Raw genomic sequence first — 13,142 nt, forward strand, 5'->3', positions numbered from 1 at the left:
ATTTTTTGCATGCACTTCAGTGACATTCCAACTGTACATTAGGCGCAATCATACTGAGTGTAAGATAGTAGGCCACACTGAGTTAGTACGCCATGTTTTAGGCACCATCCTGTACCCTTCAAGTGACTTTTTTTTTTTAAATGTTGGCCCTTTGATAAAGGATAAAGGCCCTTTGACTTGGCTGTGACACTGAGTTTCACTGTCAACCAGGCGATGTTGTCGGTGTCCTCTACCGCTGCTTTGCCGATACTCTACCAAATGTGAGTAAATCCTGTCCCGATAGGATAAACAAGTAACAATAATATCACCTAGACTTGTACCTCTTGCACCAAGTTGATGATCTTCCGGCAGCAGGAATTATATGCTGAACCTGTCGCTGCTGCACATTTGCTATATGGGAACTTTGAACCATTGGGCTGCAGGGAACAGAGTCAGCGCTTAAAGTGCTTTGAAAATCAAAAAAAACCCTGCAGCTGCTGAAAATAAAGAAAAATGCTGGAAATACTCAGCAGGTTAGGCTGCGCCTGTAGGGTTAGAAACAAAATTATTGTTTCCAGTTAATAACCCTCGTTAAGAACATAAACGGGCTTTCCCCAAGTACAGTGGCACTATGGCTGCCATGGAGATGAGGATATACACCTGGATGGGAAGCGAGGGAAGTTCTGCATATCTGGGATACAAAACTCTCCTGATACTCAATGGTCTGACCCAAAGAATGACTATGTCAAATGTGGGCAAAGCCACTTTGAGGTGCAGATCAATCAAACTGCAAAAGCACAGAATGCTCACAGGGAGAGGCTATAATGAAGGAAAGAAACACCGGAAACATGTTCCAAATGCTGACATTTGAAAACTGCAGCTGGCAGTTGCAGTATGCAAGACATGGGTGTTGCAGGGCACTCTCATGGTGATCCCCGAGCCATCAACCAAAGATTCTATTTCTGCCTGTTAGGGAGGAAACATGCACTGTATGACCTGTGATGCCTTAAGGGCCTGTGCCATTTAGGCGATTTTTATTCTCCCCCCCCCCCCCGGCAAATAGGCTGTCACCACATGGTCGCTGCGTGACGACTGTATTGTCGTGAGCGGTCTCCTCAAGTGCCATTACTTATTTCTTGTCGCCGCTGGATTTTAAAATGTTCAAAACCTCTGGACGACAGTGGGCTTGATGTTGCCTGTCTTCTCCTGTCGTAGGTGCTGTCATAGGTTGTTGTAGGATGACGGCAGGTGACGTTGGTTGTCGCCGGGTCATGACCTCGGTGAATTCCATTGGTGACAACCTACGTGCAACCGGCGACAGTTCCGGCATCAAGAGAAGTATTCAGTTGTCTTCATTTGTCACCGACAGGGTCGTAGCTTGTTGCTGGTGGAGGTAGGTTGACTTCGGGTGACGTAGGTTGCCGGCTGTGTGGTCGTAGGTGGACGTTCCGAGTTGCGAGGAATTGTGTCGCCGGTTGACGTAGCTGGTCGTAGCTTGTAGTGGACATTGTCGTGGGGTGGGTGCATTTCCGGCGTCATGCCACGACAGTGACTGTCGCCACTGTTGCGTTAAAAAATCGCCTAAGTGGGAAGGCCCTATAAGTTGTACATTTAAGGTGAAGCAACCATCAGCTGCACAAAGGCAAACCACACAGGAAGTGCCTGAGCCGGTTCCCCAAAAGGTGCAATTTCATATGGGAGTGGTAGCCAGCGCAATCCGCACATAAAAGCATGCACGTTGGTCCACTTTCTATGCTACTTCAAAAACAAAACTGGGGAATTCACCTGAGTGTCCGGATCCAACATTTGTCTCACTTAACAGGTTATCTAATCATAAACATGTTATAATTTGTGGGGCCTTGTGTTATAACTGCTATTACAACATTACGTCCTACAAAATACTTTGGAAGTAATGCACTTTGGAAGTCTTAAACTGCATTATTTTCCCCTCAATCTTTCCTCAGTAAATATACTGAAACAACGCACCGTTCTTGCTTCAACAAGTTTATTCATCACCCCGGGGGACTTACTCTGGTCCACGTCCTGCCACTCTCTTGGAGTTCCATATGTTCCCCTGAGCAAGTTGTTTGCAAAAAGGCATAATGCAAGCACAGTGCCCTCCATAATGTTTGGGACAAAGAACATTTATTTATTTGCCTCTGTACTCCGCAATTTGAGATTTGTAATAGGAAAAAAAAATCACATGTGGTTAAAGTGTGCATTGTCAGATTTTAATAAAGGCCATTTTTATACATTTTGGTTTCATCATGTAGAAATTACTGCTGTGTTTATACATAGTCCCCGTTCCCCCCCCCCCCCCATTTCAGGGCACCGTAATGTTTGGAACACATGGCTTCACAGGCATTTGTATTTGCTCAGATGCGTTTAATTGCCTCCTTAATGCAGATACAAGGGAGCTCTCAGCACCTAGTCTTTCCTCCAGTCTTTCCATCACATTTGGAAACTTTTATTGCTGTTTGTCAACATGAAGACCAAAGTTGTGCCAATGAAAGTCAAAGAAGCCATTATGAGACTGAGAAACAAGAAAAATAACTGTTAGAAAACTGTTAGAAAACTGCCAAACTTTAAGCTTACCAAAATCAACTGTTTGGAACATCATTAAGAAGAAAGAGAGCACTGGTGAGCTTACTAATCGCAAAGGGACTGACAGGCCAAGGAAGACCTCCACAGCTGATGACAGAAGAATTCTCTCAATAATATAGAAAAAAATCCCAAACACCAGTCCGACAAATCAGAAACAATCTTCAAGATTCACGTGTGGATTTGACAATGACCACTGTCCGCAGAAGACTACATCACCTGAAATATAGAGGCTACACCACAAGATGCAAACCACTGGTTAGCCGCAAAAATAGGATGACCAGTTTACGGTTTGTCAAGAAGTACATAAAACAGCAATCGCAGTTCTGGAAAAAGGTCTTGTGGACAGATGAGATGAAGATTAACTTGTATCAGATTGATGGCCAGAGCAAAGTATGGACGAAAGAGGTAAGTGCCCAAGATCCAAAGCGTACCACTTCATCTGTGAAACAGTGGTGAAGGTGTTATGGCCTGGGCATGTATAGCTGCTGAAGGTACTGGCTCACATATCTTCATTGATGATACAACTGCTGATGGTGATAACATGATGAATTCTAAAGTATATGGACACATCCTATCTGCTCGAGTTCAAACAAATTCCTCAAAACTCATTGGCCGGCGGTTCATTCTACAGCAAGACAATTATCCCAAACATACTTCTAAAGCAACAAAGGAGTTTTTCAAAGCTAAAAAATGGTAACTTCTTGAGTGGCCAAGTCATTCACCCGATCTGAACCCAATTGAGTATGCCTTTTATATGCTGAAGAGAAAACTGAAGGGGACTAGTCCCCAAACCAAGCATTAGCTAAAGATGGCTGCAATACAGGATTGGCAGATCATCACCAGAGAAGACACCCAGCAACTGGTGATGTCCATGAATCACAGACTTCAAGCAGTCATTGCATGCAAAGAATATGCAACAAAATACTAAACATGACTACTTTCATTTTCATGACATTGCTGTGTCCCAAACATTATGGTGCCTGAAAATGGGGGCGGATTATGTATAAGCACTGCTATAATTTCTACATGATGAAACCAAAATGTATAAAAATGGCCTTTATTTAAAATCTGACAATGTGCACTTTAACCACATGTGATTTTTTTTTTTTTTTTTTTTTTTTTTTCCCTATTACAAATCTCAAATTGTGGAGTACAGAGGCAAATAAATCAACGATGGGTCTCGGTCCCAAACATTATGGAGGGTACTGTATCTCCAAGTTAGGATGGTGTAAGACTCAGTAGAGATTGCAGTTAGTGATGTTCCTATGCTATCATGCCCTTGCCCTTCTCAATGTCCGAAGCAGTGGAATTCAGAGTTACTGTCAGAAACACTTAGGCAAATAACTGCGGTGCATTTTGTAGATGGTACACAGGATGTCCAGAACATGGTGGTGGAGGGAATTAATGTATAGAGTTGTGTAAAATTGTGTCATTCAATTGGACTGCTTTGGGTTGGATGTTGTTGAACCTCTTTGGTGGTAACTTTCATTCTGTTCCTACCATCGGGAAGAAGGTACTGAAAGACATGGCCATCGGGTTCGAGAACAACTTCTACCCAGCAATCACCTGGCTCTTGAACATTACACAGCATTAATGTTAGCAAATATGAACTTCGATGGATTGTCTTTGGTGTGACTCGTAACTGCAGTTTTTACATTGTTATAGTCATATAGTACTACGGTTATTAATTTGTGTTTTTGATTTTTATATATTATATCTGTGTATTGTTACACATGCATACTTTTAAGTATTTCCCTTCTGTTGTCTTTTCATCTGGTAATTAAACACATTGACACTTGACAAGAAAGGAAGTGTTCTTGAATAGTTTTCTTATGTAACTAAGGTAGACAAAAATGCTGGAGAAACTCAGCGGGTGAGGCAACATCTTTGGAGAGAAGGAATAGGTGACGTTTCGGGTGGAGACCCTTCTTCAGACTAAAGTAACTAAAGTAATTAAAAGTCCGGAAAAGAGACTGTATGTGAGTGTCTGGATTCCAGGTCTAACCAAGATTTTGGAAGAAGGCCAGTTCCAGCATATTGCTTTAAGTAATTGCTAAGTGTGTTGTTCAACAGATGTCTAATGTTGTCCTCTGAATGACAGTGTTGGATGGAGTCAGTGTAACATATGTAGTAAATGTAATAGTGGTTGGTACCACATAAAGGATTATATTATTTGACCAACTGCTCTCCTTGTTGCAACATTGTCTTGTGTGCAAAATGCCAGAGGTTTTTGCCTGTGTAGGGGGAAAAGCATAATAAGAAAGATGTACTTATACTGTAACCTTTTAACTGTTTAATAAACCACCCTTACTAATAGTTTGAACTACTGATTACCCCTCCATTGCCACTATTCAGGTCATGGAAATTTGCCTTTACAGAATTCACAAGCCACTACAAAATTTGTGAGATGTGAAATAAAATTTGTTCTCTCATAATTTATGGTGGGGTGGGGAGTAAATAAACACAAACAATTTATATATATATTTTTTTAACTTGCATTCCTTGATGCTTGCTGAAGTGGAAAATCACGTTTCGGACCATTTTATAGGAATGTAATTCCACCCCTATGCCCACTGTGATCTTGGCTCTGCTGTTTAGTCTAGTAATACAGCACGGAAATAGGCTCTGTGGCCCACTGAGTCTGCGATGACAAACTATCGTCCATACACATAAACGTCACCCATTCCTTCTCTCCAGAGATACTGCCTGTCCTGCTAAGTTACTCCAGCATTTTCTGTCTACCTTCTATTTAAAACAGCATCTGCAGTTCTTTCCTACACATCGCCCATACACAATAGGGACAATTTACAGAAGCCAATTAACTTGTCTTTGTAATAATTTTTCAGACTTTGAGATAATAAGACAGTCAAGGTGAGGAACTATGTGGGTTAGACAGCATCTGTGGTTTGAATGGTCAGTTGGTGTTTCAGGATTGTCAGATGGGTGGAGTAAGTGACTATGGCATATTGGTAAACCTGAACGGGATGTAATGTCACAGGAGAAATATTTTCTCTTTCTTTTGCATGTTTATTTTTTTGTCTTTGTACCTTAATTTGAATATGATTGCTTAAACATGCTCTCGTATTATGATCTCATTGCACTTCCCTTTTTCCCCAATCTGACACCACTGAGATGATAATCTGCCTCCTTGTTCTTGCTGCCAAAGTGGATAACCTTGTTAATTCCATCATCATCTAAATCATTAATATATATTTTAAATAGTTGCGACCCCAGCACCGAGCCTTGCAACACTCCACTCACCCCAACCTGCCGTTCTGACAGGGACCCGTTTATACCTACTCTTTATTTCCTGTCTGCCAACCAATTCTCTATCCATGTCAATACCCTACCCCCAAAACCAAGTGCTCTAATTTTGCCCACTAATCTCCTGTGTGGGACCTTATCACAGGCTTTCTTGTCCAGATGCACATCATCCACTGGCTCTCCTTCATCCATTTTACTTGTCACATCCACAAAACATTCCAGAAGATTAGTCAAGCAGGATTTCCCGTTTTCTCTCTCGCTTCTTTCTTGCAAAGTGGGATAACATTAGCTACCCTCCAATTCACAGGAACTGATCCTGAATCTATAGAACATTGGAAAATGATCACCATTGCATCCACAAGTTCGAGAGCCACCTCCTTGAGTACCGTGGGATGCAGATCATCAGGCCCTGAGGATATATCTGCCTGCAGGCCCTTCAGTCTACCCAATACTATTTCTCACCTAATGCAAATTTCTTTCAGTTCCTTTGTCTCCCCAGATCCTCTGTCCTCTAGTACATCTGGGAGATTGTTTGTGTCTTCCTTAGTGAAGACCGAACCAAAGTACCAGTTCAACTCTTCTGCCATTTCCTTGCTTCCCATAATAATTTCACCTGTTTCTGCCTTCAAGGGACCCGCATTTGTCTTTATTAATCTTTTTCTCTTAACATACCTCAAGGAAGTGGGCAGGTGCTATACACCTGCACAGGAAGGTAGACGCTCCTGCCCCCACGAGTCTCGGGCAGATGGGGCTCGTCAGCTTGGGAAGGCAGTCCATCTTGGAGAAGGAAAACTCTGATTTAAAACTCTGAGTCGGAGCCCCTAAGGCAATCAGCTGGGCAGGAGGCGGGCCCACTGAATTTGGACATCGCGCGATGTCGGGACCAGCCCCGCACAACTCCATACGGCTCCGGCGATCGAAGTGTGATTGGCCCCGCGAGGCTGTATGGCTCAAGCGACCACGTTATAGGTCGCGCTAGCTGCATGCAGTCATATGCTGGTGGGACTGGCCTTTAACACTTCTGATTTAATCTTCTCCCTCTCAAATTGCAGATTAAAACTTATCATTTTATGGTCACTACCTCCTCGCGGTTCCTTTACCTTGAGTTCCCTTTATTAAATTTGGTTCATTAGACAACACTAAATCCAGGATTGCCTTCTTCCCTGGTAGCTCTGGTACAAGCTGCTCTGAGAATCCATCTCGGAGGCACTCTCCAAACTCTCTTCCTTAGGATCCAGAACCAACCTGATTTTTCCCAGTCGACCTGCATATTGAAATCTCCCATAACCACAGTGGCATTACCATTGTTACATGCCAATTTTAACTCCTGCTGCAACTTGCACCCTATATCCAGGCTACTGTTTGGAGGCCTGTAGATAACTCCCATTAGTGTCTTCTTACTGTTACAATTCTTCCATTCTATCCACAGCAACTCTACATCGTCAGTCCCTATGTCACCCCTCATTAGGGACTGAATATCATCCCTCACCAACAGAGCTACCCCACCTGCCAGTCCTTTCTATAGGACGTATAACCCTGAATATTCAGTTCCCAGTCCCTCCTGCAACCATGTCTTGTAATCCCACAATGTCATATCTTCCAATCTCTAACTGCGCCTCTAGCTCATCCACTTTACTTTTTATACTTCGTGCATTCATATATAATACTTTTAATCCATTACTCACTTCACCTTTCACATGGATTCCTATTTCACTTGGCCATATTCTCCGATCACTTCGTGAGCTTTCTGTCCCGTTAATTCTGGTGTCTTTCTTAACTTTTCATATACTCTCTCTCCCTCTTTCCCTTTAACTGGATCCTTGTATTTCCAATTTTTTCTTCTTCTTCCCCCCCCCCCCCCCCCCCCCCCCCCCCCAGTTTAGTTACGAAGATATTAATCAAATAAAATCATAATGACGTTATCATTAGGTGCAAAAAAAGACACAAAGTGTGAAATAACTCGGCAGTTCGGACAACATCGCTGGAGAACATGGAAGGTGACATTTCGTGTTGGGATCCTTCACTGTGATTGTGGTGGGGGGGTGGGGGGGGAGAAAACTGGAAGAGAGGTGGGGGTGGGACACAAGCAGATTTTAATCCCCACTCCCAGACCACAATCAGTCTGAAGAAGAGTCCTGACCTGAAATGGAATTTATCAATATTCTCCAGAGTTACTCCAGCACTTTAGTAAACCAGCGTCTGCAGTTCCTCATGACTCCATTATCATGATGTGCAATATGTAGCCTTACCTCTAGGTGACTGTTCTTTCTTGTGACAAACTTTATGAAGCAGAATTTAAAATATTAAGATTTTTAATTTGTTATTTTTTAACTGAAGGATTTAAGCATATTTCAGTGTCACTTCAAGATTATGATAATGGGTAATTAATGCAAATTCTATCGCCAGCAAGGAAGCCAAGGTAGGTACGTTCTTCTATGTCGGGAAAGGTTTATGAGCTGATGCGTGGCCATTGAAGGATTGGAGTGGAGCAGAATTTTAAAATGTGCATGTTATAGGAAATTAATTCTGTTTTCTTGTTTCTCCACAGGATCGCCTCTGCTACTTTTTGCTAATCGGCGTGACGTCAGGTTGGTAGATGCAGAATCGGTGAAACCTGAATCTACTGTAGTGGTCAGTGGTCTGGAGGATGCAGCCGCTGTTGATTTTTTGTACACTGAAGGAGTGATTTATTGGACAGACGTGAGTGAAGAAGCCATTAAACAGACGCATGTGAATGTAACTGGGAATTTCCAAAAAGTGATCATCTCGGGTCTCGTTTCACCAGATGGATTAGCTTGTGATTGGTTAGGCAAGAAGCTATATTGGACTGACTCTGAAACTAATCGGATAGAGGTTGCCAATCTTGATGGAATGTATCGGAAAGTCCTCTTCTGGCAGGATCTTGATCAACCAAGGGCCATTGCTCTTGATCCACAGCATGGGTGAGTACTTTAGCCTGCCTTGTGTTTTCATTTCACGAGCTAAGAATTTGAGTTGGCATGAAACTAGAAATTTGAGATGTATCACTGCTGCTGCTGCAACCTTTCAACGGTATTATTTCTCTTTTGTACAAATGAGCAGATGTTCAGAGTGAACCAGGAATAATGTGGCTTGCAAATAAAACCAACTTGCGAATAAAGCTAAATTGAAGTTAATGTAAAAGAAAAAACAATATTGTTACTTCCTCTTCCTTTTGGAAGTCTGTTTTACTTTACAGCAATCGCTTCTAAATACTGGAATCGCCCATTGGGAATATTGTTGTTCTGTATTATTTCCACAGCAGCTATTTGGAATTTGATCTCATTTTGTTTTACAAGGTAAACTTTGTAAATGATGTTAATTGAAAAAGTTTAAGTAATCTGCATAGGATGTCTCAAATTAATAACTGTTTTACTTTGGTAATTTATCTTAAATGATTTTTGCTGTACGCAAACTTATGGGTCCCATCAACATTTGTTCTGATGTTACTTGGTAATCTCTGTCCTGCAAATGTGATAAGCTAACCTGCAGGCAGTAGGTGTAGCGAAGTTGAAGGCAGTCATTATCTATGCAACTCTCGTCATCAATAGACAATAGGTGCAGGAGTAGGCCATTCAAGCCAGCATCGCCATTCAATGTAATCATGGCTAATCCACAATCCGTGCCCTGTTCCTGCCTTCTCCCCATATCCCCTGACTCTGCTATCTTTAAGAGCCCTATCTAGCTCTCTTGAAAGTATCCAGAGAACCGGCCTCCACTGCCCTCTGAGGCAGAGAATTCCACAGACTTGCAACTGTGTGAAAAAATGTTTCTTCATCTTCGTTCGAAATGGCTTTCCCCTTATTCTTAAACTGTGGCCCCTGGTTCTGGACTTCACCAACATCGGGAACATGTTTCCCGCCTCTAGCGTATCCAAACCCTTAATAATCATATGTTTCAATAAGATATCCTCTCATCCTTCTAAATTCCAGAGTATACAAGCCCAGCCGCTCCATTCTCTCAGCATATGACAGTCCCGCCATCCCGGGAATTAACCTTGTGAACCTACGCTGCACTCCCTCAATAGCACGAATGTCCTTCCTCAAATTTGTAGACCAAAACTGCACACAGTATTCCAGGTGTGGTCTCACTAGGGCCCTGTAAACTGCAGAAGGACCTCTTTGCTCCTATATTCAACTCCTCTTGTAATGAAGGCCAACATGCCATTCGCTTTCTTCACTGCCTGCTGTACCTGCATGCTTACTTTCATTGACTGATGAACAAGGACCCCTAGATCCCATTGTACTTCCCCTTTTCCCAACTTGACACCATTTAGATAATAATCATCCTGTTTTTGCTACCAAAGTGGATAACCTCACATTTATCCACATTAAACTGCATCTGCCATGCATCTGCCCACTCACCCAACCTGTCCAGGTCACCCTGCATTCTCATAGCATCCGCCTCACAGTTCACACTGCCACCCAGCTTTGTGTCATCTGCAAATTTGCTAATCGTGAATAAATATTTTGTCAATATCAGGGGAAAGCATTGGAGAAAGAAAAACCTTGTCTGCTTTTTATGATTTATGACTTTTAATTGTATGAAGAAATGTGGAGTTTGATTACTTCAGCGATGATGTATAGAATGGCTGCAATGGTGTCACAATGCAACAGAATTGCCACCTCATTCATAATGTCCAACATACACCTCTAAACTGAACTATGCCTAACTGAGTTTTATCTCCATCTTTAAAGGAGCTATCAGAAGGGAGAGTTAAGCATATTTTTGCATTGGCTAGAATGGCCGACCCATTGAATTTACTCTAACGGTCTAAACTTATTTCTAATAGTGGAAATGTCAAGGAATAGAGGACATTGCCTTAAGCTGAAAAGTGCAATGTTTAAAGGAGATGTGCGGGAAAGGTTTTTTACACAGGATGGTGGTGGGGGCCTGGAACTCCACCTGTTTTTATTTCTTTGTCTCCTAACTCCATCCACTCCTGCTTCCCCAACCTAGGTATATGTGTCTATCTTTCACCCCTTTCACCCCTCCTCAGTCCACCACCCTCTCCCTTTTCACTGGCTTCTCCACTCTTAGTCCTGATCCTGGAACTTGACCCAAATTGTTGGCGATTCCTTTTCCCCCTACAGATTTTGTTCGGCCCTCTGATTTCCTCCATATTTTTTGCTCCCAATTCCAGCACAGGCAGTCTCCTGCATTGCCAAATTTAATCTGCTCTAATCATTTATAAATATCTGAATAATTACAAAATGTAGCTCTGGTGTGCATGATTAGAGCATTATTTAGTCCCCTAAATCTCGTAAATATTGTACCTGGATATTGTTTCCTAGAAGAATTGAATTTGTTCCTTTCCTGAATTCTGAATTGTTCTGATAATATTAGTTATCACAATAGTATTAACTCACTTTACACAAGCTTTTAGAGCTCTAAAGTGAAACCTGAAACTTCTAATTTGAAAAGAGAATTTTTACAGTGAATGTAGGTTCAACTGAGGGATTTGTGTTGCTTCTTGAGATCGATTTTAACTAGTAGACCCAGTTAAGGAAAGCTTTTTTTTTAACTGGAGAAAAGGTAACCAGGTGCTAAGCTTGATTTGGCACGGACATTTGACAGAATGTGTGGTATCCTATTGGAGTAATAGAGTATCTAGGCTCAAATTTCAGTTAGGTAGTCACATAACATAAGAGATTATTATACCATGATGAAAGATTTGGGGATATGAACTGTATTAAAATAATAATATACTGTGTACACAGAACAATAGAAACAGAACAGTAGAATGTTTATCTGTAGCATCGCAACTATTTTGTAAATACAGTACTCGATAGATAATATAATAAGCAAACAAAAAAGAAGTTCAATAAATAAAAATCCCAATATAAAACAAACCAAAGCCGAGGTTCCCTAGTGCAACCAAGGCAGTTCAGAGTTTACTTGGAGTTCATAGCGTTCAATAGCCCAATGGCTGTTGGAAAAAGCTGTTCCTGCACCTGGACTGGTTCTCAAACTCCTATACTACCTTCCTGATGGCTGGAATAAAATGAGAGTGTGGCCAGGGTGGTGTGGATCTCTCATGAATGTGGAAGAAGTCATTACTTATGATGGACTGGGCAATGTTGACAACTTTTTCCAATCTTTATTCCTGGTCATTCGAGTAGCGGAACCAGGTCATGATGCAACAGGTCAATTTGTTCTCTACCCTACACAGCAGTTCACTCACATTCTCCAATTTTAGGTAACCAAGCTAAATCAACCCCCCCCCCCCCCCCCCCCCCCCCCCCCCCCCCCCCCATGCCTCTCCTTCCTCACCCCACCTGGATTAGCCCTAATTTATTTCCTTCAACCTCATTTCCCCCCCCCTTATAATTTCTTCCTCGTGGTTCACAATTCACACCTTTCCTTACCTCCCACTTTTTTATTTTTCCTTTCATCTCTGACCTTTGTCCAGCCACCAGACACTCAGACCACTCACCTGTATCAATCTATCGTTAGCCAGGCTTTGGCCTACCGCCACGTCTCTTCCAGCTCCCCACCCCCTCCCCCACCACAATCAGTCCGAAGAAGGATCCCAACCCGAAACGTGACATATTCATGACCTGCTGAGTTACTCCAGCAATTTGTGTCTCTATTTGTAAGCCAACATCTACAGTTCCCCATTTCTCTAGGTGTTTCTCAAGCTAGTTGCCTACTACCTACATATAGTACTGCAAAATCAGAGAAAATTCCCAACAGATTATATTTGAAAACCAGGCACGCATTGTAACAATATCCATCTGCCATAGTCTGAAATCATTTAATTTGATTTGTTTTGAACTGGTCTGATATTTCATTTAATAGTATATTTGAACTAAAATTGGAAATATTGTGGCATTGAAGTGGTGGGACTACACATTATTATAAGTTTATACAAAATCTGGGTATAAACTGTCTACACCTCGGACTAGAAAGCAAACATATCCTGAAGGAATTCAGAATATAAAAGGCTGGAATCTTTTGAAAGAAAGACTAGAATATACACAATGTCTGTTATGATCATGATACACACATATTCACTGGATGCTTTATAGTCAGTTAAGTATTTTTGCCCCATATGCACTGTCGGATGCAGAAAATAAAATGGTCATCGTGTCCAAAACAGCAAAGTAATAATCTGAACGTGTGGATAATCAGTTTTAGTGATGTGAATTGTTTGCCAAATATCAGCTGGAACACTCTTGTGCATATCAGATCTGATGGTCATTGGAGCTGTGCCACAGTCATGTGTTTAAAGAGAGTAGAGCAGGTGGACCTGTGGTGATGGTCAGTTAGGAGGA

At 41.9% G+C, this 13,142-nt stretch overlaps 1 protein-coding gene across 2 annotated transcripts in view; it reads left to right on the forward strand.

The window, feature by feature from the left end:
* LOC129705712 (low-density lipoprotein receptor-related protein 5-like) overlaps window positions 1–13,142 on the forward strand; it is a 159,515-nt gene that overhangs the window by 17,318 nt on the left and 129,055 nt on the right. For both annotated transcript variants that reach the window (XM_055649453.1, XM_055649454.1), the window contains exon 2: window positions 8,396–8,789. In XM_055649453.1, the coding sequence (XP_055505428.1) occupies window positions 8,396–8,789 (394 nt within the window). The remainder of the gene's footprint in view (window positions 1–8,395; window positions 8,790–13,142) is intronic.

The sequence above is a fragment of the Leucoraja erinacea genome, chromosome 18 (assembly GCF_028641065.1).
Source record: "Leucoraja erinacea ecotype New England chromosome 18, Leri_hhj_1, whole genome shotgun sequence".
NCBI classification, from domain to species: domain Eukaryota; kingdom Metazoa; phylum Chordata; class Chondrichthyes; order Rajiformes; family Rajidae; genus Leucoraja; species Leucoraja erinaceus.